The 27,400-nt window shown below is 35.8% G+C and overlaps 1 protein-coding gene across 1 annotated transcript in view; it reads right to left on the bottom strand.

The window, feature by feature from the left end:
* DHX15 (DEAH-box helicase 15) overlaps positions 1-27,400 on the bottom strand; it is a 57,508-nt gene that overhangs the window by 18,592 nt on the left and 11,516 nt on the right. Inside the window, exons 3-6 of the mRNA XM_044225876.1 lie at positions 26,641-26,834; positions 10,950-11,109; positions 8,316-8,534; positions 3,308-3,475 (exon numbers count right to left, since the gene is read on the bottom strand). Coding sequence (XP_044081811.1) covers positions 3,308-3,475; positions 8,316-8,534; positions 10,950-11,109; positions 26,641-26,834 — 741 coding nt within the window. The remainder of the gene's footprint in view (positions 1-3,307; positions 3,476-8,315; positions 8,535-10,949; positions 11,110-26,640; positions 26,835-27,400) is intronic.

Here is a 27,400-nt window from a genome sequence, read left to right as displayed (position 1 = left end):
TTCCCAACCTTTCTCGATCATTAAAAATTTTTAAACAGTTCACCAGCAGTGCTGTATTAGAAGCTCACATAAAAGGAATTCAGTAACTATCTGTAAAAGGAATGCTAGTGAAGTCCCCAATACCTATAAAACTTTACCTTTAATATAGTATACATTTTAAAACTTTAATACTAAAAGGCTGCTTTGTAGGTTTTACCTCAATCACATTATAAACTCTATTTTACATAAATTAATACAATCGGTAAGATAACAAATAAGGTACTACCTCACAAAAGGTGTCCAAATATACAGAATTATACTTATTCTGGCAGAATTTTTTAACACCTATTAAATATTCTCTTTGTTCCAAACATTTTAACTTCTTACATTCTACTTTATGCTATTATCCTTCTAGTAGAACAAATTTAACAAAGAAATCAATCAAATCATATTTGGTTTTACACAACTGGAAGCAGACCATACATCCCTAAATATTCCGTCGTACTTTTAAATCAGTTGTGAATATCAGTCACTGACAGTGAATTCACACTTGTGAATAAAAGTGAAGGAAGCCTTGGCCTCTAGTCCTTTATTTTATAAGAAGGATATTATCAAAGTTGTGACATTTCTTTTTAAAGACAATAGGAAAACAGCAACCAACTGCCAGTTCTTCCTGCTCCAGTATGCAGCCACTTTCCCTCACATAACCTGTGTGCATCTTAATTCCTCCCCATCCTCCTTCCCCACAGTCCCAACAAACCTTCAGACAGCTGTCTAACCCAGCCAGAGCCATGGGTCTGCCAGTCACCTGCTCTTCCTGCGCCAGTTGGTGCCTGGACAGAATAATTTTCTGCTCACTCTGGTTCTCAGCTGACATTCCCACCTTCTTCCAGGCAGTTTCCCCACCCAGCACCAAAAACATGACTAGATGAGTGAATCCTCCTCTGTAACTGCTCATTTTTCCTTAAACATGCCCCACATGAGACTGACAATCCAAAGGCCAAAAGTCCTCCCTCCCTCTCCTGGGATCATGGTTGGGGGCGGGGGGCGCAAGCGGGGGAATGGGTGCTTGTACACATCTGCGTGTTTGACAGTGTTCTCAGCGTCTAAGATGAAGCTCATTCATGCCAAGAGAACATGACTCCCCACCAAGAGATCCTATTGTTTTAGCTGAATGAAATACCACCAGTAGATGAAGCAGCACTATGTCCCCTGGTTTGACTCTGAACTGAAAGCCCACAATGGGATCCCAAAGTAAGCCCACCCACTGGGGACGCCAGTGGTCCCCTCATCATCTGTGGCCATCAACACACATATATCCAACTACTGCTAAATCACTCTTTTCAGTGAGACAAAATTCTCCTCAGTATCCTCGGGATTTACAAGAACACAAAAGGTAATACAGTTAAATTCTAATTCATGCGCTTGAGTTGTAGATCCTACAAAATATATCATGTACTAGACTTATACCAGACTGAAACTAAATTTCCAATAAAATTATAATTAACAGAGTAAAGAACTCAGATTTGTGAAATACATTTCAATAAGCTCAGGCCCATACTCCTCAAAGTAACCTAAAAACGGTATGAAAAGAGCTATATGAAAAGATACACAAATACGGCAAATCTTGCTCAGTGGTTAAAAAAAAAAAATCTAATCTTAAATGCAGATATACAGAGTGTACATGATTTTAAGAAAAATTAAAAATTATCTGCCTGCAGTTTATTATTATAAAAATGTTTAAGAAAACAGCTACTTTATTTATTCATCCACTGATACAGAATTAAGCTAAAAATTCCAAAGAGAATAAGCACTTTTCAGTCAAAAATTTCAACTTCAAAATTACATACTAAAGCTATTACTTAAAACTTCAAGTTTTCCCCAAAGCTGAGTATGCACATAAAATAAAATGTTAACATTTTAAGATGTAAAAATTTTAAATGGAAAAAAGGTTTTAACGTGTTTTACAGACAACACTATGACAAAAGTAATTGGAAAGTTCAACATAATTAAGCTATGATCACACGGTTTCTTTAAAAGTCATATTCACGACTCCAGCCGATCTATGAAAATTTCAGAAGCTGAGATTTCCCCCCCCCCCCATCAATCGCTTGTTAATTTACATTCCACTAGGCTGGTGTTGTATATCCTTTTGGTAGGTTACCTTCAATTTGAAAAATGTATTTAGTTCATTTAACTTACACAGCCATATAAAGATATTAGTAGCCCTGATATATTTAAGTATCTTTATAATGTGTAACTCTTCAGTAATGATAAACATTAGCAAAAAGACTGAAATAAACAGCAGAAAAAGTTGTGGGAATCTGGTAGTCCTGAATATAGAAATTAGAAAGCAATCACTTCCAAATCTAACTGACAAATAAATCATACCTAAGTAATATTTCAAAAATTTTTTCTACAGGAATATACTCAAGGAATTTATAGCAGTTACCATGAGGGACTAGTTTATTCTAGATACATTAGTAGTTTGTGTACACAAAACTTAATCCTTGATAATAATCCCCCAAAGTGATGACGTAAATAATATTCACTTAAAAAACAAAACAAAGCAAAAAAAAAACCTTAAGAATCTTACCAAAATTCATATTCAGCAGTTATTTAACCTAATAAATGACTAATTCCACTAATGTTTTTCAAACATTTTCATCAATATAATTTTATTTTTGAAGAACCTACTAGAACCTCCAGCTCTCAAAATAAAATAAAAGCGTAGCTGTTCCAAACTTCAACTCAGATCCCCTTCCCCTCCCAAGAAAGAGCCCAGAAACAGGTTTAGAAAAACCCTTGCCCCTTCCTATGCCAGGCAGACATGCATACTAAGAGAATCTGGCATTCCTGCCCTAAAGAAACCCACATCAATGCAGCACAATGAACGCTATTATCAGAAATCTGCGCAGTTAGTATTTCATACCTATAGACATGACAATTGGTTAGGTCTTTAAGAAGATTCTAGGCAGAAGCCAAGGCACTGAAGAAAAAAGTGCTTAGCTTTTGCCAAGTGACTTAATGGAAAGACAACACTTGATCATCTCTTGCTTTTCTTAACCCACCCTAACCAAGCACCCATTTACTAAGGAGGCGTTTCCTGTGGGGGATGGAAACAGTACATGCTCTTACTACTCTAAGGTCAAAAGATAAAATTCCACCAAAATACACTTTTTTTCTATTTACTTTTGAAATACAGATTGTTTTGTAGTGCGCAACTCAGATCACCACCACCCATAACTTAGTACTTAAAAATTCAACAGTTTCATATCTCAAAGTTCTGTGTTAATGAAACATTTATAGAGAATATTTCAATGCTAACCTTTCTTCCAATCGCTCCATTCTGCTTTTTTGGAGGCGGAGGCTCAAAAATGCGTTGTTGCTGCTGAGGCGGAAGTGTAGAGTATAATGGAATGATTTTAATGTCACCAACTTCAGGGCCCAAATCATCTACCTCGCGCTTTATTCTCTTACAGGCTTCATCAATTTCCTACAAAATATAAGGCTGAGTGTAAAAACAAAACAAATACACACTGAAACATTTAAGTATTTATCATAATCTTATTAGTTCTATGACGTTTACTTTGAATTTGGTAAATCAAAACTAAGTTATAAACTTCATTGGGATTTCCAAAACCATTGAAGGAATTTTGATTTCTGTACTCAACTAGACAACTATTTATTGGCACTCCACACTCTTTTCTTCTAGTCAAAAGTCCTAATTAAATTCTCAACAAATTGTACTGAAATTAAAATTATTCACCAAGGAATATTTAACTGCACTCATAACCTTTTAAATTTTTACAATCTAAAAGAAATTGATGGGCTAGATATTTTAAATAAGCCAATTAGGCTTTAATGTCACGTATCACTAATGTGATTATATGGAAGATTTGCTTCATTGTGCCTAATGAGAACAAACACCTTTACAGTATCAACACAGATATTTAAGAAGTAGGTAACCCAAATAACTTAGAGCGTCTTCAAAAATTTTCCTACCACAGAAAATAATTTCCAATGCATCTGCATTCATCTCTACGTTTTAAAGAGAGGACTCAATAAATACTCAGAGTGTTGGGAGACAGAGAAAGAAAGGTTAGGCGGAGGCTCTACAGCAATGGCAAAGGGACTTAAAAAGAGGGGGCATGGGGAGAGAACAATTTAACTTTTACTAAAGCATTAATTCGGTTAAATTCAGAAGTATGTTAAATGATCTGGCAGCCTGTCCAAGGCACGACCCAATCAGAAGGTATCAACAAATTATCTCTTACTCAAAAATCAGAATGATTAAAGAAAAAAGAGGGGAAATTTTCTTATCAGGTAAATGTAGTCTGTATTTTTATTATATTAAACTAAAATTATCTTCCTTCAAATGATTTTATCAAAGTGTAACTCTGTTTTCATGTTAAAAAATACAAAGTCTTTGGATACTTAAGACCAAAAAATTTTTTCACCCTCTGTTTCAAGCACAGCAGTTCTCTTAAAAAACAGTAAGGGGGTTGAAAATTATCATGTAGAAAATTATTATTGAAGATTCGATGTTCATGTTTCCCTCTGAAATCTGAAGTTTCTAAAATGATAGAATGCTACTGACTGATAGAAAAAATATAACAAAACAAGTATTTTTAAGGAAAAAAAATCATTTAAATGCTGTGTCTAGATTAGAATGCCCCCTGCTGGTATGCAAATACAAAATTAGATCTCTTCCAAATAAAAAAGATTTGAATTTAACTCCAAATTAGATTTTTCTAAAATAAAAACATAAACACACGAAAACTAATGCCGATATTCAGAATACTGTTTTAATTTAGCTAACTCAGCCAGATATTTGACTAGAAAACAGAAGTTTCAAAGTCTCTAAACTCCAGATTTCATTTAGAAAACGAAGTGCCTCAGTGTACATTTTCAGATTCCAGAATTTAGGCAAGATAATTCTAACTTTATACTTTCTAATCTGTCAAATATGTATACAGATAAAACAAAATCACTACTGCATGGGATATAAAGATATCCCTAGTGATGGGAGGGGGGAAAAAGTCCCACACCACTTGTTTTTCACACAAGCAAGGTTCTAAACACTTAGTTTTAAAACTGCAACAAATTTTTCCTAAAGTTTACCAAACTTCCATAGTCAACATTAAGTTCAGGAGAGCACAAAGCTCATTGACATTCAGCAGCATAAAGCAACCTTCTGCTCAGGGTTGCTTAGTTATGAGCAATATTAACTACTGAGACAGAAGCTCAAGAATGTTTAAGGCTTTCAGCCCCAAAAGTATTAATATATGTGAGTAAATAAATTTGGACCACTAATTTGAGGAGGCTGAACGCACTGTATATGGAAAAGGCATTTTACTCAGCAAAATCAAAGATAAAATAACGTGCTGCTTAAAGAATGGTTTTAACATCTTCACGTAATCCCTGACAAACAATTGATATTTCAATTATAATCATTCTTGTCTAATTGAGAAGTGTAGCTCTCCTAAGGACTTCCACTAGGCAACACACTTCATTTTAATCACAAGTCCAGATTTTATGTATTAACATAGAATTACCAAAAACTATTCTAGAATTCAAATCTTTCTCAACATTTCACCAAGACTGCTCTCCTACTCCCAAATTAACTCAGGATTACTACAGATGCATTATTGTTTAAGCAGTCAAAGCGGTAAAATGCTCTTAAAAATCATTTTAAAACTTCCTAAGAAAACTGAATTTTACAGGTGCTATTCAAATTTATGAAAACAAGAATAACGAATTCTGAGAAATTACCATTTAATTGACCACATGAAAATAAAATAGGTTCACAGATATGAAAAACAGTAATATGATGTATCTTTAAGTCAGCTTTACTAAACACAATCAGTGAAACAAAATACATTAGGTACTCTGCTCCTTTCTCCTTAAAGATCTTCTAATTCAAGACTAGTCACCTAAAGATGATTTTTAAAATGTAGCATAGCAGAACAAGCACAAACTTAGTTCACAATCATGGTCAATAACTTTACTGGAAACATACTCCAGCAGACATTTGAAAACCATGGGGCCTGCTCCCTTCCTTTCCCCAATGATAGCATAGCTGCCAAAACATCAAGTACAAGAACTTAAAGCGTAGGAAAGCTTTTCAGGTCCTCACCATGAGACCATCTGATATTTCTGATAAAATTCCAATATGTTTAGTTATCTGAACATAATGGCTCTTTTTAAAAGTCGTTTAAGAAAAAACACTATGCAGTCCTCTAGATGAAGCAGGGAACTAGAGCCCAGGCACAAAAGGACAAAACGAATACAACTGCCTAAAGACTACATTACTGCCTAAATACCATTTATATGCCATCAAAAAAGCATTTGGTACTCTTGCTTACAAAATATATAAAAATTCTTCCATTCAAAATGCATAAAAAAGACTAGTACCAACATAGATCTATCTGTAAAACTGAATTTGCAACACATTTTATTTCCCAGAAGAACAAGTGTGATTCTTAACTGGGAATAATTTTCCACCCAGGGGACATGTGGCAATGTCTGCTGACATTTTTGGTTGTTACAACTGGGGGAGACAATGTTATGCATCTAATGAGTAAAGACCAAAGATGTCACGATGCACAGGTTACCCTGCAACAAAAAAACTGATCAGATCCTATCATGTAAATAGCGCTGAAGTTGAAAAATCCTGTTGTACAGTAAAGAACTATGGCCAATGGGGGTACAAATCATAGCTCACATAAATACTGAAGAAATGCAAGGAAAAAAAATTACTCAACACTTACAGCTCTGAAAACAATAGCATCTGCTGGTATATTATGTGTTATCAAACATTCCTGTAGAAACTGAATACGAATAAAATAATTCACATTCCAATGGAGGCAGGCAGTCACACAGGAGACCTCTGATTTGCCATCTGGGAGAACTAGGGCAATTCCCCACAACAGTGTTTACAGTTGTGTCATTAATGTACTACAGGAACTATGTGGGTTTAAACATTCCTCTAGGACAGTGACCTTTAAACCTAGGGAAATATAAAAAGGGCCCACAGACCTCACTGAAGTTGCAAATTCCTATATTTCACCAAAGATTTCACCTATCTCAGCAAGTCTGCAAGAGGGCCAAGAACTTGCTTGCCTCCCTTCAGCAGGCAGTTCACTAGCCACACTTCAGAAAAAATGTTCTGGGGCAGGGGCCAGACCTTTTATTGTAAAGGGCCAAAACAATTTAGGCTTTGCATCCATGTATCATCTCTGTTGCACATTTTTGTTCTTACTTAAAACTGTTGAAAAACGTAAAAACAATTCCTAATTCGTGGGTCATACAAAAACTGAAGTAGAAGGGATGGCACCTGTAGCTATTTAAATTTAAATTATAAAAATGCTGCAATGTTAAAATTTAATCCTTCCTCTCACAGCCACATTTCAAATACTCAAAAACCGTAAGATTTCTGGTGACTACCATATTCAACAACACAGACACAGAACATGTCCAGCACTGAAGAAAGGTCTGAGGGGACAGCGCTACTCTAGAACCTCACCACTCAACCCTGGACAGCTTCAGCATTACTTGGAAGCTTGTTAGCAATATAGAATCTCAGACTCCACCAGATCTATTGAATCAGAATCTGCAAATTTTCTTAGTGATCTGCATGTGTGTTAGTTTGAGAAGCACATTCTAGAAAATTCATAAAACCTACTGAAACAAAGGACAAGGCCTTAAGAATACCTCCAGTAAAAGGCTCTCTGAAACTTTCTTATCCAGACAGCTCTTTCCTGAACTTTACCTTGAGGATGTCACAGCACACCATTAAACCTATTTGAAATAAATTTTAAAAATGCAGCACCTGAGAATAAAATGTGTATCTTAAAATGAGGTAAATTCTAACTAAGAAATTTCAGTGATGCTTCTAATCCTTAGTAAAGGCATGGAAAACAAAACCAAAACACAAACATTTGTTTTGATGTTGAATGGGCACCCAAGTCACTCAAAAGCTAACTGACTAAGACAATGTGAATTTCAAAGCAGCTGTGTGTTTCAGGTTCTTGCTTTACCACACCACTACTTACCACTCAGGTCTCTCCAAAGCTGAGACGGCAATCACTAAACCTTGAAATTCTAAAAGCATTTAACATTCATAGGATAATTAACAAACACCAACCATACAAAAGGGTATTCATAGAGTACAGAGACAAAGGGGTTATATATGTCATACATAAATACAATCAACTTGAAGAAAAACCTTAAAACTTGGGATAAGAAATACATGGTTAATATATGCCAAGTTCATAGCTGTTGTATAATTTAATATGCTAAAGGCTAAATAGTGAAGCAAATAATGACTATACCTCTTGACCAGTTAAGAAAAGTAGAAGATCTCCCTCCTCCTCTTCACACATATGAATTTGGATCACTGTTCGAATGGCAGCTTCAAGATAATCTCTCTCTGGTTCAGGAGTATAAAAGATCTCAACAGGATGTGTACGCCCAGGAATAGTTAAGAGAGGACAGTTATCAAAGTAAATCTGGAATTTCCCTGCATCTAGAGTAGCGCTCATAACTATAACCTGGAAAAAAAAAACAACAGTGAATTATTTGAGATTTTCTTCAAGGATTCTTACATGCTCTTAAGGAAAAAAGATAAGTAACGGTTACTGTTCTATATATAATATATATATTCTATATATGTTATTTAAAAACCTATAAAAATCCTCATACAAATTAATTATAAAAAAATCAAATGTTGGGGCACCTGGGTGGCTCAGGACATTAAGCATCTGACTCTTGATTTCAGCTCAGGTCATGATCTCAGAATTCTGAGATCATCCCCCAGCTCAGTAAGGAGTCTGTTTAAAGTTCTGTTCTCTCCCTCACTGCCCCTCCCCCCAGTTCATGCTCCCTTTCTCTAAAATAAATAAATCTTTTTTTTTTTTTAAAGATTTTATTTATTTATTTGAGAGAGAGAGACAGTGAGAGAGAGCATGAGCGAGAAGAAGGTCAGAGAGCGAAGCAGACTCCCCATGGAGCTGGGAGCCCGATGTGGGACTCGATCCCGGGACTCCAGGATCACGCCCTGAGCCGAAGGCAGTCGTCCAACCAACTGAGCCACCCAGGCGTCCCTAAAATAAATAAATCTTTAAAAACAAACACAGAAACGCTGAGCTATAGAAAAGTTACTAACATTTTAAAAAATTAGAAGAAACTCAATATCCAATAAACTACATCTTCATGAAACAATACCTGAAAACCCAAAGTTCATAAAATGTTCCTAACACGTTTAGTTTTCATAATATGTAAAAGGGATTGATAAAAACATTAATACACAGTATCATTACTACTGTATTAAGACAGAAAATGATAACCTTGCACACAAGAATAAACAGGAAATGCAAAAAAGAAAAAAAAATCAGTGGCACAGGTATAAATTTTCTCCTTCTTCCAAATCACTTTGAATAAGCATGACTTCTTCAGAAAAATTCCTACATAGGGATTTTCTACACTGTTGTAAAAAGCCACAGCCACAGAAGGCCATTTAGGGGTTAGGGTTAAGGGCTACAACACAGGGCAGGCACCCCCACCCCCCACAAAGTAAATGACACGTTACAGGACCCATTAAAAAGTTTACTTAAAAAGAAGGCACCCCATAAAACATTCTACTACAGAGTAATTTCTACTTTGACTTTCTTTCCTAAAAGCTTTAATAACCCACACCTGATTTCACTTATATGTGAACTCTAAAGAACAAAAAGCAGAAACAGGCCTATAAATACAAAGAACTGGTGGCTGCCAGAAGAGGGTGGAGGGATGGGCAACATAAGTGAAGTAGAGTAGAAGTGTCAAACTTCCACCTATGGAATGCATAAGTCATGCGAATGAAAGGTACAGCATAGGAAATATAGGCAATGGTATTTTAATAGTGTTGTATGCTCACAGATGGTAGCTATACTCGAGGTGAGCACAGCATAATGAATGCAGAGTTGTCATTACCAATCACTATGCCGTACATCAGAAACTAAGATAACGTTGTGTATCCACTATACTTCAATTAAAACAAAACAAAAACTTCAACAGTTCATAAAGTTTAATCAACAATGACAGCATTAATTTTTTAAATACCTTCTTTAAAAGCGTAATTTTAATTTATAGGCAAAAACATACTAAGATAACAATTGTTTTAAGACCCAGAATCTTTCTGCACCGTGTACAATCCCGATAACACGTATATGCTAACAACTGAATGAGCAGCCCAAGCTCCAATAAACGGTACAGACACACACAGCAAAAAAAGGCACTTCATGGGGCGCCTGGGTGGCTCAGTTCACGATCCCAGGGTCCTGGGATTGAGCCCCTGATCAGGCTCCCCGCTCACCGGGAAGCCTGCTTCTCCCTCTCCCACTTCCCTTGCTTGTGTTCCCTCTCTGGCTGTCTCTCTTTGCCAAATAAAGAAGTAAAATATTTTAAAAAAAAAGAAAAAAAAAGGGGGGGGGAAGGGGGAGGCACTTCCTAAACTCGAGGCAAAAAGGTCAGAAAATTCAGTCCGTTTTAGGCCCTTATAAACAATTTAACGCTGGCCAGGGTAGTGGCAATATAACAGAAAGAAGAAAAACCCAAGCAAACTAGGTGAAGTGAACACATTTCTGAGAAAAGGCTTGCTTGTTCTGGGTATAGCTGTTCCTATTACCCAACATGACGAGTTATAATGGGTGTGGTAAGCAGGGTTACTAGATCACTAGAAAACAGGTAGGTTAGAAATGGAAAAGATCTGGCTTAAAAATACATTACTAAAAAGTGAAATCATACCAAGAACACACATGAAGACACAGTTACATACCTTAGAAACAAAGAAAAATAACAATGTAGGTACTTACTGGTTCCTTGTTTTACAACTGATATTTTATAGGTGATTAGAATGATTGGCATATATCCCGTTTTTTTAAATATACCCTTTTTAATGAAATAAATGAGTAAAAAAATTATTTCACCTTTAAGTCTGATCTCTGTCTTACAACTTCCTTCAGAACACCCATGAGGATATCTGTAGCCAAAGTCCTTTCATGAGCCTCATCAAGAATTATTACACCATAACGCTCCAGGAGGGGATCATTCATAGCTTCACGAAGTAGCATTCCATCAGTCATATACCTATATTCACAAAAAACAAGTCGGCCAAGGTTCATTTAGAGCATTTTAAAACTCAACTTCATGACATGCAAAGACATCAGGAAAATCAAAATTAAATTTTTCCCAAAACAAATGGGCTATTGTTTCATAATCAATTGCAAAATTAAACATGAATAAAAATTTCTAAGAGTATCAAACAAGCTATACACTACCAAATTTTGTCAGGTGAGACTGTAATACTGAAATGCATTAAGAAAACGAGATTAAATCTGCTTATGGAATATAACTAGCACATGGTTTCATACAAATGCCAAAGCCAAAACGCATCACTTAAGTGAGTTTCTCAAAAACAATTAAAAACAAAAATGTTCAACTTCCAAAACAAAACTAAGAAGTCACTTTAAGTTGTTTTATAATACCGTATCACTAAAATGTTACCACAATGCAAATGCACATTTCTTTAAAGCCGTATTATTAATTCCCCATTTAAGCCAACAGGCTTCCTTGGTTCAAAAGGGTTGAGACAGCACAAAAGTCTACCATCTGTTTGCCCAGTCCCGTCCAATTCAATGACATAATGGCAAGCACAAAAAGGAATACATTCATGGAATAAGGGGCAGCATTAGCACTACAGAAATGTTGATAAATATATGAATATATGATAAATATATGATAAATATATACAACAGGAAAAAGACATCCACTAAATCAATGCAGAGAGGGAAAGGAAGTTTAGAGATTGCTCAAGATAAAACAGCTAATACAGCATCCGATGCAGGATGGTTTGGTTTGCAAGTGGTGTTATGGGCCAGCCATCTCCCATCCATTCTACTCTGGCTGCTACTGTCACTAAGAGAAAACAACTATCCCTAGAGTTTGGCACACGGACAAAACAAAGTCTGCCTGTATAGGCTAAAGTCACAGTTCATTCAATTCATGATTTACAAATTTAAAAGCAGTATAAAAATGAGAAGTCATCATTTCTAACTTCACCATTTTGGGGTTTTTATTTTTTACAAATTAGTCTAACCTACTCATCTTTCATGGACTAACTTGGTATTTTTAGCTAATGTGATTTGCTGGAGCAGTTAAGTTCACTAAATTGACAATGTACAGCAGAAATGAACTGTTCTCCTTATTTCACTTTAACATAATTCTAAGTTTAGTAAGACTTTGGGCAAACAAACCCATCCTTACTCTATATATTTCAGCTTCTTATTTAAAGTAAACTACATTTCTGCAATTAACACAGAATTACCTAAAGATTATTTTATATTAAGACCATGAAAGAAAAAAACAGTGCCAATTAAAATATGACTCAATGGCTTAATGACAGTGCAGCATAGTGCATGAATCAGCTACACTATAGCCTCTAGCTGCTTTGAAATATCTCTGATCTATTTGAGGACATTTAGTAATTTCTCCTGACTTCAGCTGTTAATTACTGACATGAAATAGGCAATCCTTTTGCACATTATCTCAGTAGCGAAACATAATACAGTATCATCTGTTTGTGTGTAACTTCCTCAGATTCCACAAAGCTCTTGTCTGTTCTTTCATTTGGGGGGGGAATGAACTGGTACTCTTTGAACAATAAATATTTGCTTAAATACTATCAAATGTACACCATGCTCAGTATCCAAGCTTACTCATTCCAACATGGAATCCCAGGATAATCTTTTTGAATGCATTTTAATTAGCAAATAAACCCAGTACACATAGTTCCAACAATAGTGCATTACTTATCTGAAGTGAAGCATGTACAGCTAGATCAAGTTCAAGCACTCACCACAATAACCACCACCAATAACCACCACCAAATCGCTACCAGTTTATAAGACTCTCAGACTGTAAAAATGTACCTCAATCTCAAATACTAAAAATATGAAAAAGTCCCAGAACTGATAAAAGTACCAGGCTTTAACTTGAAAACTCCTTGAAACTTGTTTAAAAGAAAAAAAAAAAAAAAAAGTCACCCTCTTTATTTTGATCTTTTCCCTCCTTACACTCAAGCTTCACACAACCACAACAGTGTAGAGGCATTTAAAAGCACAGCTAACCCCAATGCTCATTCTTTTAGATTTTTCTGAGGGGAAATGTTGCAAAGGGCAGAATACAGATATTGTATGTTAATGGAACTCCTATCTGTCTTGTTTTATTAGGAAGTATGTATAATATATGTACTAAGTTAAATGGTCAACTAAACCCTCTGACTTCCAGACTCCAGAGACAGACTCCTAACAGGTGTCTCAGCATTTGATCATCACTCAGTGATCTAATTCTGAGATGTTACTGTTACCTCTCCTGCACAACAGGAATGTAGGAAGTCTGCTGTTTGTGTAATAGAGAGCTTCGGAAAAAATTACATTTGTAGGGGCACCTGGGTGGCTCTGTCAGTTAAGCGTACCAACTTTTGGTTTCAGCTCAGGTCATGATGTCAGGGTTATGAGATGGAGCCCCGAGTTGAGTTGGGCTCTGTGCTTAGCAGGGAGCCTGTGTGAGATTCTCTTCCTCTGCCCTTTCACCCACTTGCGTGCATGCACTCTCTAAAATAAATATTGTAATTAAAGATGAAAGGTCTCCTAGAAATATAATCAATATTGCTGATTTCCCAGTGTAGAAAATTCACTATTAGTCGTTAGCTTTCCCAGAGTCTCAAAACCAGTTAAATATCTTAAGACTAAGTATCACTGTACTGATCCCCAATCCTGAGCCCCTCCTATACTAACATACTATACTCTCCTCAAAGTCCAAGAAAAATGTACATATAAATACAATAGCAAAAAGTTACCTGGTGTGGAGGTGGGGTTTGGAAACATTCAGAAAAAAAGTAGTTTGTAAGCTCATCTGTGATCTAGAGATAAGCAGTAATACTAAAACAAAAGTACTACTGAGTAAATATTAAATATTAATATTTAATAGAATATTAAAACATAAGTACTATACTACTTTCTCTGTCCTCTGAAATAACTGCAGCAGATGCTCTTAGTCAGCCAAACTTCTAACCTGATTTAATTGACCCCCAACCTTCAGATGGCCTTTTTAAAAAAGATTTATCTGAGAGAGAGCACACGTGTGCATAGGCACATACAAGAGCCAGACAGGCAGAGGCAAGAGAATCTCAAGCAGACTCCACACTGAGTAAACCTGGAGCCGGAGCTGGGCTTGTTCTCACAACCCTGAGATCATAACCTGAGCAGAAACCAAGAGTTGGAGGCTTAACCAACTGAGCCACCCAGGTGCCCATTACCTTTTAAATCAAGGAAACAGAGCCAGACTTCCCAAGTACATCTGGATCTTCTATATAAAGAGAGATCTTTAAATAAAAAACTCAACCCAGGGGTACCTGAGTGGCTCAGTGGGTTAAAGCCTCTCCCTTCAGCTCAGGTCATGATCCCAGGGTCCTGGAATCAAGCCCCGCATCGGGCTCTCTGCATGAGGCTCTCTACTCGGCACAGGGCCTGCTTCCCTTCCTCTCTGCCTACTTGTGATCTCTGTCCATCAAAAAACAACAACAACAACAAAAACAAACAAGAAAAAAAAACCTCAACCCAGTAGCGGATAGAAGTCACATAAAAGTGTCCCCCCAAAACAAGTATGCAGGTACATCCTTTTCCTCCTACCTATCTTACTTTAACACTAAGTAATGCTCTCTTTTAAGTGTGTACCAAAACTGAACAGATTTCTGCCATCCAACATCGTTCTCAGAAGTCACCTCAAAATTCTAATCCTGTCTCTATTAGTGTATCTTATTTAACATATGAAAAACATACTTTTTTTTTTTTTAAACTACAGTTTGTTAGGCCTTGAGAGTTTTGGGACAATTTTTTGCTGTTTGTCACCACAATCATTGATTCCTTTATGGCATGCTTTCATTTACTAGACTTCAGGCACTGTTTTCTGTTGTTATATTATTACATAAATTTTTCTTTCTATGGGTGCTATAAGTTTTGATAAAATTACAAGTGTGCCAGCATCAACATACACAGCTGATTTTAGGAACACTGGACTTTTCTTAAAGTACATTAAGAGGCTCCAAAGTACCGACATGTTCACTGGCAAAAAACAAGAAGGGATGAGGCTGTGGATTAAAACCCAAGTTCAGGAGCACCTGGCTGGCTCAGTGGGTTAAAGCCTCTGCCTTCAGCTCGGGTCATGATCCCAGGATCTTGGGATCGAGCCCCACATCTGGCTCTCTGCTCCGCGGAGAGCCTGCTTCCTCCTCTCTCTCTGCCTGCCTCTCTGCCTACTTGTGATCTCTGTCAGATAAATAAATAAAATCTTTAAAAAAAAAAAAAAAACCCAAGTTCAACAGGTCAAATGTCAAAATAATGAAGACCAATCAACCGACCTGGCCTATTTCAAGAACAGAGGGGAAGCTGGGAGCAAGACCACACACCTATCCTTCCCCCAGGTTTCCTTCCCCCTCTGGGTTTGTCGCTCCATCGAGACTCCTCGGACCTGCTGTCACTGTTGTTTACTTACGCTATCAAGAGGAAAACAGAAAGGTCCTACACTTCTCCTAATTAAGCCACTGTCAGATTTACCAGCAACTGTGGCAGAGTATTTGAGGTGATTTTCTTTCTTTATATTTAGAGTGACTTGATTCTGATTCTTTCTGTTGTTTTGTATGGAACAGCACTTTATCTGTATATTAACAGAATTGTTCCCCTGTATCCTTTACGGCTTTTCCTTGTTTTTGTTTCCTTTTTAAATTATGCATGAATTTTATGTGTATGTGAAATTAAGGTCCTTATTAACCCTAAGAAATAAGAAAAACGACCCGATGACTTGCTACACTACTAGATAAATGAAGCCCTCTGATTTAAAAAGAAAATGCAACCAAACACAAAGCACAGAAAAAGGCAGAACCTTTACTACTGATCCTATAAAAGCCATAGCCATCTTCAATTTTACTACCTTCCTCTCAGTACTAATGGAAGATTTAACCACAGTAAGGCATCAGTCACAAAAAAGTAGGGTGTCACAATAATAAAACTTTGATCACCTAATTTTGAAGTTTCAACAATAGACTAATAATTGAAAACTGAATAGGAGAGTCAAACTCTACCTTTGACTGGATATGCTAGTATTCAGTGTTCTTCAGTTCTGAAACAAAAACTTGCTTAAGTAGTCATCTGTACTACCACCTGTGAACCAGTTAAAAATATAAAACTTGGGTCTCACTCCTGACCCGCTTAATGAGAAATTTTGAAGAGGAGTCATAGCAATCTGTTTGAACAAGCTTTCCTGAGTCTGATGCTTACTAAAGTCTGAGATGCAGTAGTCTAAATCAAGTTATACAGAGGCAGATTAAATAGATGCCTAAAGCAGCAAAAGATCCCTGAAGATTAAGTCAGAAACAGTTTATATTTTCAACCATGACTGCTTAATTAATAAAATAAACAAAAAAAAAATTCAGTGTGCTGAGTAGTATGAACTTATCTTGAGAATTTTTTTGCAATGGGCACATGCAAATGGCATAACACAACTATAAGCCAAATGCCAACCCTGACCCTGACCAATAATACCAATTCCAACATGAAAAAAGTATTATAAAACATTACAGACTACAAAGGTATTACTTAGTTTTCTGTTTATAATTTTTTGAAAAATTTCTCAATTTGTCTGGTTCAAAGAAAATAGATACATAGGTGAAAGTTTCCCAAAATGTACACCAGAAATTTTTAACAAACTCTGTATAAGATTATTCATAACTTTAGTGGATGTCAAAAACTAATGCACAACTGTGCCTACATGGGGAAACAATCCCCAATAACTTAGTGTTACGTTCTCTGGTGTAGGAATGTGTTAAGAGAGACACAGAGTGTTAACCTACCTAAATCCCTACCTCAAACCTTTTATCTCCTTAAAAAAAATTCATATAGATCAAAGATGTGTAAAACAAAAATACTACAACACATGGATTCAAAAAATTGTTCAATAACTGAATACATCTTCAATTAATTCTAAACACCTATATAAAATTCAAGTTTCTACATGGCATAAAGTGTGATAAACAAAGCAAAGAAACATGGCAAAGTGAATAAAAATTGAACTTAAATCCCGAAGGCCAATTTTGTTAAGAAAATTGCAGCTGATATCCAGAATGCTAATTCTGTTAAGAGCTCCTACAGTCAATATAAAAAAAGCCAACTAACCACAGAAAGATGGACAAACACCAAGTTTCATTAATCCTGTAATACTGTACATTTTTTTCAAATTTACCTTCTCTGGGATTGGGATGCATTTTAAAATAGCACCTTATAAATAACTGTCAAGCAGGTAGCAATACTTCAGGAAAAATGAGAAAAGCACTACTCTAAACCCAAAAAGAAACACAAATGGCTCATAAATAACACGTAAAAAGCTCAATTTCATACAAAAGAAATGCAAATTAAAACCATAATATTTCATTTTTCACTTAAAATAATGACAAAGAAAAAAAAAAAGTTCCACAATACAATGCTGGCAAGGATACAGAAACAAACATTCATTTGCTCAGTCCTTACTGGTCAGAGTAGATAAAATCTCTATGAAAGACAATCTGGCAACATAATAAAATTCAAACATAACCCTGTAACTCAACCAATTTCATTTGTAGGGAATTCATTTCAGGCATATATGTGTCAATGTGTGAAAAAATGTTTGTACCAGGTTTTGTTAGGAGGGTACTAAGGGCAGCACATGTTTTTCTTTTTAGTATTTTATTTATTTGAGAGAGAGAGAAAGCACAAGCAGGTGGAGAGGGAGAAGGAAAGAGAAAATGAGAAGCAGACTCCCCACGGAGCAGGGCTCAAATCCCAGGGCCTGGACATGACAACCAGAGCAGAAGGCAGACATTCAACTGACTGAGCCACCCAGGTACCCAAGCAAGTGTTTTTAATAGCAAAACTACAAACCTTGAGTGCCCATCAATAGAATAAAACAAACTATACAGTCATTAAAAAGAGTAAGGCAACTTTATATTTACTGTTCTAGAAAAATACAAGTGAAATCAGCACCTATCAGTAGATGGGGTACCTGGCTAGCTCAGTAGGTATTTGAGTATGCAACTCTTGATCTCAGGGTTGTGAGTTTGATTCCGACGATGGGTGTAGAAATTACTTTAAAAGCAGCCCTATCAGTAGAATACTTTTTGAATGACAACAGTAAAAGAAACAGAAATGACAAAGCTAAAACAGCTTGCACTTACCAAGAACTTCATTAAAAGAAAACTATATATAGTATACTGACTTTATAAAATACAGCTCTTTTCACTACTATAAATAGTGAAGCCTGAACACCCACACCCTACCATGCATTAAAATGCCAACATTATGAAATGGTCAATTACCAACTTTTAAACATACTCACAGGGATTACTATTATAGTTATTCATTAGGTACCAATAGTCCTCAAATTACCTTCCTCCAACAATTTCTTCCAGTTATCAGTTATTTCTATGCCATAAGCATAAAAATAAAGAACTATCATCAAAGAACACATAATTGTGTACAAAAACAAAAAACCCACATAAGTCAGTTAAAAATGAAGTCATTTACCTCTTTTAGGTGATCTGGCTATTTCTGGATTCATCACTAACTTAATGTATTCAGTGTCTATAATGCTAGCATTGTATTTCTAAATTTATATAGTTCTACGAAGTTACGTCAAAAAAAAAAAAAAAAAAACAACCTTTAGAAACCTGATCATGTGAACACGGCAGTTTTAAAAAATAAGGTATTTGGTTGTTCAATAAGATCACCTAAAGGACAGTTTATGTATAATCCCCTAGCACAGTCTAAGTTTAGATTACTGTAGAACTTTAACATCTATTTAAATATCCAGTCAAGAGAAGAGTAAACTACTTCCTTCTTTGGGTATAAACAGGTCACTTAACTTGCTACAGTAAATTGATTCAATTTGTTAAATGATACCCTATTTCCAGAGAATAACTATGTTCTTGCCTAAGATTCAAAACAATTTATATTATCGTCTTCCATAACTGACATGTGATGCCACAGAACCACTAGCAGAGGTACTTCATTATGTGTATTCCTTTCAAAGATACTATCTTTGCAAGGCTTAATTTTTGATAGTCGCTCTAACAAAAAGCAAATATAAGGCAAATATCAGTGTAGAACAGTAAATAAAGGTGGCAGTGTCCAACTCAACTCCATAGTTTAAGAAACTGACATCACACTAGTAGATAATGGTGCTTTAAAAATGAAATAAAAATATTTTGATTCCGGGCACCTGGTTGGCTCAGTGGGTTAAGCCTCTCCCTTTGGCTCAGGTCATGATCTCAAGGTCTTGGTCCACATCCTGCTCTCTGCTCAGCAGGGTGCCTGCTTCCTCCTCTCTCTCTCTCTGCCTGCCTCTCTGCCTACCTCTCTGCCTACTTGTGATCTCTGTCAAATAAATAAATAAAAATCTTAAAAAAATATATTTTGATGGGCACCTGGGTGGCTCAATGGGTTAAGCTGTTGCCTTCAGCTCGGGTCATGATCTCAGGGTCCTGGGATCGAGTTCCGCATTGATTGGGCTCTCTGCTTAGCAGGGTGCCTGCTTCCCTCTCTCTCTCTCTCTGCCTCTCTGTCTACTTGTGATCTCTTTCTGTCAGATAAATAAAATCTTTAAAAAAAAAAAGTTTTGATTCCAGTGTATGTGTGCTATTTGTTTAAAGGCTACTAAGCTCTTAGGACATAAATACTTAACTAAGTTTTTAGAACCAAACCAATAAATAAATGGAATTCTGAGTCATTTCTTCAGACGTAGGGTACCTTAAAAAAATCACTGGGACATTAAACATGTGAACTTAAGGTAGTTTAGGAACTTCTACTCTACTTAAAACCTAGCTAAGTTAATCTATCTAAGTCCATCCACCCTTCTCAGCTCAGATGAAATACCTTCTCCTTTGTGAAATCATCTATATAATTCATGTGACTAAAACTACATTATTAATTGCCTCACAGCTTAAGTCCCCAACCAAGTCAGAGAAGAACTAGTGACACTAACACAGTTCTTTTGTGTACTTAATATTCCTTTCATTTGTAAAGGGATAAGCAAACATTTATATAGGGTCAAGTTCAACTTGATACATTTAAACAACACTAATCTTACTAGAATCACAACAACCTATACACAGTATTGGTTACAAAGAACAAACTACAAGATGTGAACAGTCACATAGAAAGGTACGACACAGTATTTTGAACAATTTGGAATCTACAGTGTTCCAATGCATTTCTAATACCAAAAAATGGACAAAAAGAAAGCAAACAGAAAACCGCAAACCCCACTTATATATAACCTGTACAGCCAGCCTCATAGTTCTGAGATCAGCATTCAAAGCATACAGCTTTATCTGGGCAAACAGCTAAAATACATTGGTATGGTTCAGTCAGCTATGTATCAAGCAAAAGAAATACCTAAGAAATTAAAAACGGGCAAATTACCTTCTCAAAATAGACTGTCCATTCCTCAACAAAATTCACAGAAAGCTAGTATAAATGCATAGGTTTTATTTAACATTTTGTAAGATGTTAAACACTATAAACAAAGAGCATTCTAGAACTAAACCCTTGCAAGTACTTAAGTATAAACACAAAGACCAAATGCAATATATGCATACCTTTAGGAAATCAAGTTAGCTTTTTATGAACGAAAAAAAAAAATCAAAGAATTCTAACTCTAAGGTGACAACAATGAGTTTTCAGCCTGACAGAAAATGCTTAAGTGGTAAATAACCATATTTGTTCTTTATCACTACCCCTTTCTAAAGATTTAGTAAAACTACCTTATCTAACCCCAGTGCTATACCTGATTTAGAACAAAGCCTACTCTACAACATATGTTCAATAAATTAGTTTATAATTAATGTTTATGTATTTAATGGTCTTTAAAGTACCAGACCTATTTCCATGGCTTACCTCCAGCCCTAAAAGAGTATTTGGATTCATTCATTCATTTCATAGTGACAAGTAATACCCAAGTTTTAATTCAAGTTAAAACCCCCAAATTGTAATTCAAGTGCTGTATTAAAAAGAACTTTATTAAGCTGTTTTTATGTCTCTTTTTAATTAACTAGGTTAACTGCTTAATAAGATCCAATAATTTCTCAAACTGGAAATCTACCACCCCTAACAGCAGCAGCAGTGTAGAAATGTTGACTTAGCACTTGCTGGGCGACAGGAATTACTCTAAAGGCTGTATACAAATTAACTTATTTTATCTCAGAACCACCATATGAGGTAGTTATTATCAGCTCTATCTTCTGAAAAAGCAATAAGCACAGGGAGGCTAATTAACATTGCCAAGATCGCAGCTAATAAGTAGCAAAGCTAGGACACAACTCCAGCCCCGTAATCTTTGTCTGTGGCTTAGGATGTATTTCCCTTTGATTCTCTTCTCAGCTCATCTACTTTTTAGTAAGGCTGCCTTATTGGAAACCCACTGTGGAATCTCTAAATAGTCCTTATTCAGTTGGTGCTTCTAACTCAAGCCCCAAAGAATCTGCTATGAGAAGCTGCTACAACAATATCTGCTAAATTCTCCCCAGTGTCAACCTTAAAGGTCCTGTACCAGCCAACTCCTTATTGTAGCAGTGTTTGTACTGGAATCTCATATTTATTAAATATTTTTAGATTTTCTTCCATCTTCTCATCTAGACTGCCTTTTGGAAATTAAAAAAAATGTGGAAAGTCTCTGAATCGTATTATGGAGATTAGCACTTCTTTGGCTGGTTAGTTCAAAACTTTTCTCCCTCAAACTTTACAAGGGGTTTATCACACCTTGAGACCCCAAGTTCTGTTCATTTCTCCTTTATCAACTGATTATAGATTTAAACTACATCCTGTCCTTAAGTTTTCTAGATTTTTCCAGCAGCTTGTCCTGAAGCTATATATACCATAAACAACTCAGGATGGTGGTCTTACAAAACATGCATCCTTGAAGGAAAGAGCTACACCACCTTCACTTCATAAACATTACCCCAGATTAATTCCTTAGCCTTTGACCCATCCCAAAATTGAAATGAATCTGACGCCCAAAACCAAAAGATTCAGAATAGAAACCAAATTATAAACTATATACACCAAATCACCCTATCATCATGCTGTCTCCACCAAGAAATCAAGGAAAATGCCTTTTCATGAAAACCAATCAGTTTTTCACAATTATGTTGAAGATTCACGCACAATCTACAGTGTAGTGACAAATTTCACACTCTCCTGTTCCCTTTTCCAAATCAGGTTTTTTTTTTTCTTTTTGAAGTTCCATGCACAAGGCAAGTATACAGATACAGACACAAACTCTGTTTCCCAAAGCGTTTACATTCCAACCAGGCAAAAGAAAGAAACCAATCTTTAATTATCCATACTATCCATAAACCAGTCCTGTATCATCTCAAGTGATGAGGCATGGAAATACTGACTTACACAAATCATTTGGATTCTTGAAAGAATACACAAACTGCAGTATCTTCTCAAGTTAATTCTTTTCCGCCCTTCAGAAAAAAAGGTTTTTAAAATGTTGCTCGATGGGCACCTGGTGGCTCAGTCAGTTAAGTGTCTGCCTTCAGCTCAGGTCATGATCCTAGGGTCCTGGGCTCGAGCCCTGCATCAGGCTCCCTGATCAGCGGAGTCTGCTTCTCCCTTTCCCTCCGCTCCTCCCCTGATCAATAAATAAAATCTTTAAAAAAAAAAAAAAAAATGCTATTTCATCTGCCAAGAAAGCTCTGCTCCCTGTACCCCCAAACCCTGGCAAACCATTATTCAACTTAGGCTTTTATTCCATCTTCTCTTGTCCAATCTAAACTGAATATCCAAATTATGCCTTCATACAAACCCTGGTCTTCTCTTTCAGAAGCCTAATCACAATGTGAAATTGCACTTACTTTATGGGACAAGAACCAGATCAGCTTTTTAGTATCTAGCTGGCACTGTCCAACACACAGAAAGCACTCAATTAACTAACTTTACGACTAACTAAACATTACTTATGTAAATCACTGGGTTCCCTCAATATCAAAATACCTCAGAATTCTGCAGCTTGGGGGAGAAGCTACAAAAAGAAAATAACTAATTAGGTACAAAATTACCAACGTCAAATATTATGTCTCCCTGAAGGTTCAAGACTATCATACTGTTTTATTCCATAAAAAAATTATCAGCTCCTTCAAAATAAACGAAGAACAGATTTCTTAAAATTTTCGGAACTCCAAAGTGCTTCTTAAAATCCCCTGCAAGAGTATCATCTCTTCTTCCTTAAAGTGAATGAAGAGATTTTTCACTGACCAGTCACAAACTTGGCAACATCTTCCACTGACAGATGTGCTCTTCTTTAGCTAATTTACTTGGGTTTTTTTGGATTTTTTCTTTTTTTCATAATTTCCAAGCCAAAATGGCAAAAGGAAAGTTAAGCATACTGTAAAAGAAATACTTCAGAAAAGAGATGGGAGCAGGCAAAAATCACAACAAATGAAATTTAAAAATGATTTACAGCTGTGGCAGTTTGAAAACTAACTTGTCTACTGGGACTGGACAGACAGACTTTTAAGACTAGTCTGATAGAGAGTGCACTAATTTACACTAGATCCAATTCTCTGAAAACAGCACAATACTAGATCTAGAATCTAGAATTTATGGGTATGTCCCAAACACCAGAAAAAGTACCTTTGGGCCCTTAATATGAATAGAGATGATTTAAAGATATACTACTTTAACTAAAGTACTCTCAAACAAGTTTAATTTAGTAAAAAAGTATTTGTTTACTGTCAACAATGAAATCAAAGAGTATGATTGAATTCTGAGTCCCTCAGGCAGAATTTTCAGAAGTTAGTCCTCTTTACCATTCTTAGTGAAAATTAAAAGCCTTTTTTTGGACAGAATAATGGATTCCTAGGCATTTTTATAACCACAACACCTGACCCCTAAACAACACAGGTATGAACAACACAGATCTACTCATTCAGATTTTTTTCAATAAATATAGTACAGGACTATAGATTATTTTCTTGTGATTTTTCCCTTACCTTACTGTAAGAATATGGTAGATAATACATAAATAACATACAAAATATATGTTAACTTTTTGTTATTGGTGAAGTGAGCTATTAGTAGGTAATTTGTAGGGGAGTCAAGTTAGACACTGATTTCTGCAGGGGGTGGGAAGAGCTATTGCTCTAACCCCCTTTGTGGCTCAAAGGTCAACTGTGTATAAGAATAGCTGAAGGAGGAGACTGGTGGCTGTCTTAGGTATTCACTCTTCCTAGCTAATTAACTATGTAACTGATCCTCCTCAAGTTAAAGTTCTAGCTGTTTTTAATATCTGGGGTTCTCAAGACATGAGATGATAGAGGACTATACCAAATACATTTACAGATTCATACGACACTCCATCTGCAGTATTCCTACTATCAAAACTATCATACATTCCATACAATTAAAAAGGATTTAATTTTAGTATCACTTAAAGACACTATTAGGTAAGCTTCTAGCTCTTCAGATTCTAGAAGATAACCCAGTAAGCTAGCTCTGTCCAGAATTAGGTGGGCTTTTTTGTTTAAAGTCTAGTTATAGCCTCTGGGAACCATTTCACATAAGAAAACATCCCAATGCCAAAAATATGTTCATTTTGATCTATCGAATCTATTTATATGTTACTTCTCATTCCCCATTAACTGAATCAAAATCTTTCACAAGCATACATTTTTCGAAAGCCTACCACTTCCTAACACTAACACACACACACACACACACACTCTAACCCAGTATTACATGTAACTTTCCTTGCCCAATTCCAAATTCCATTTTCCCTGCTCAAATGTGGCTTGCCAAGAAATATTCAATACTTAGTGAATCAAATGTCAAAATAATTATTTCTCCTCAAGGTGAGTAAAATCTGCCCTTTATTGTCCTCAAGTCCTTGACATTATCTGCATATTAAATTAGTATGAAATCTTAAGTCATGACTTTATATATAAACTCCTTCATTGGTTATATCATAATTACAAGTGAACAATAACGAGATTATCACTCAACTAAAAAGATGTACTCAGGGGCACGTGCATGGCTCAGTCGTTAAGCATCTGCCTTCAGCTCAGGTCATGATCCCAGGGTCCTGGCATTAAGCCCTGCATCAGGTTCCCTGCTCAGCAGGAAGCCTGCTTCTTCCTCTCCCGCTCCCTCTGCTTCCCTCTCTCACTGTCTCTCATTCTGTCAAATAAATAAAATCTTTAAAAAAAAAATCTTTTTTTAAAAAGACATACTCAATGAAACTTAAGATATAAACCAAAAACATGCCTTAAAGTCAAAGACAAGTTGATTTAAATAGACAACTGTCCAGCTGCTATTAAAAACAACAGTGATACTTTAACCTGAAGTTCCAATAATTATCAAAGAAACTAGAAAAAACTGACATGAAACTTGAAAAGTGATTGGATGTTTTAAGGAAATTTTTAAAGTTATGACTATCATAGCTATATAAGAAACCATCTTTGACCTATGTACACTGAAATATTTAGAAATCAAAGTATATAATATCTAACATTTGCTTAAAATTATATGGGACAGGGAAAAGTTGGGATTTGGATGAAACAGGACAGCCCAAGGTTGAAGATGCTGGATAAACAGGTGGGAGTTCATTATACTATAGTACTTCTGCATTCATTTGAAAATTTCTGTAATACATTATTTCCCTCATAAGACTATATATTTCTGCCACCAATGACTCATTTCACTGCCCATGTAACATTTTGTTCCAAAATTGTCTTTTAAAAAACCTCAGGGAGAATACATCGTGACAAAGAAATCATTTTTAAAAAATGACTTAAATGTCACATATATACAGAATAAACAGAAGCAACAAAAGGGGAAGATTTTCAAAAGAAGTACCATCAGGAGTATCTCACAACTTATGCAGAATACAGTATAAGAAGAAAAAAATTAGGACAGTTAAAGAAAATACTAGAAGGAAGCTCAACAGGGTAGTCAACTGTGCACCACAGCAATAAATGAAAAGGTAAAGGACTTTGGGGAGACTCCAAGAGTATATTACACAACAAAAGATTCCTCCTTTTAGCTCATAACATATGTACAGTAATAGCTGTATAATTAACATTAAAAGCGCCAAATAATTTCTATCCCATCCCACACATCATTCTTTCTAGAAATAACTATCTTTCACTAAGATGTATCACTTTTCTACCACATTTAAATGCTGTAACATTTCACCCAAGATATAGCACCGAATAACTAAAATCTGACCTTTGAAGCTCACTGTCTACTGAACAGCTATATAAATATATTGCTAGTAAGAAATCTTTCTTTGATCAAAGAAAATTTTGAACAAAATCAATTTTTGTTCAAAGAAAAATTTCTTTGAACAGCTGTATATATGGCTGGTAAAAAAGAATCCATCTTAAAAAATCATTTATTAAGTCTAAGAAGGTCTTCTCTGGACTATTCTAAATTTGGATGATTCTGAGACTCCCCTAACAAAGCCCTCTATCTAGTGGCAGAAAACTAAAAGTAGAGGAACAAAGTATGCATTTTCAAAGACAGTACTTACTTAAGAATGGTTTTTGCACTGCTGCAGTCTTCAAATCGGATGGAGTAACCAACTTCCTGGCCCAACATTACATCCATTTCATCAGCAACTCTCTGGGCCACACTCATTGCAGCAACTCTCCTGGGTTGGGTACAGGCAACTCCTCTCTTGGGTCCTGGTAATGATCGCATGTACTCCACACACCACTGTGGAATCTATCAAATAATTTCAAATTTAAATTAATTCTACTCTGCCTGCACATCAGGCATATTCAACATATATTTTATTGCATTCCAATAATTTAAAGCAAAATCAGTTAGGCACACTACCAAGTATTAGGACTCTAACTTATAGCATGAGCCCTCAAAGCCAAGGGGTCATACACTGATGACATAATACTCCAGAGCAGGCTAGGTCCACTGAAGCTGTGCTAAATACGCTCTACAGCATCAACTGTTAGATCATTAAACGTTTCTCTATATACCGGAAAAAACCCAACTTATAAAAAATTCTACTTTATAACAAATGTGAGTTTCCACAAATTTTCTCAGAAATTATTAAATTCTTATACAATCTGATTACAAAATGCAGATGAAAATAGAAATCACAACCCTTGTGGTTATAAAGCTATGTCTTTTAAGTCAATTCAAATTTGGCCTGTAAACCAGCAGAATCTAACCCCTATTCTTCTGCTTTGGGGAGAAGTCTGCACAATGGAACGCCTTAGGTGCCATCTTAAAAGTCAATTTCAGTAACTGTCAATCTCAAACTCAATGGCACC

The sequence above is a fragment of the Neovison vison genome, chromosome 11 (assembly GCF_020171115.1).
Source record: "Neovison vison isolate M4711 chromosome 11, ASM_NN_V1, whole genome shotgun sequence".
NCBI lineage: Eukaryota > Metazoa > Chordata > Mammalia > Carnivora > Mustelidae > Neogale > Neogale vison.
Note: the sequence above shows the minus strand (reverse complement) of the source record. Positions and strands in the feature narration are given on the sequence as shown.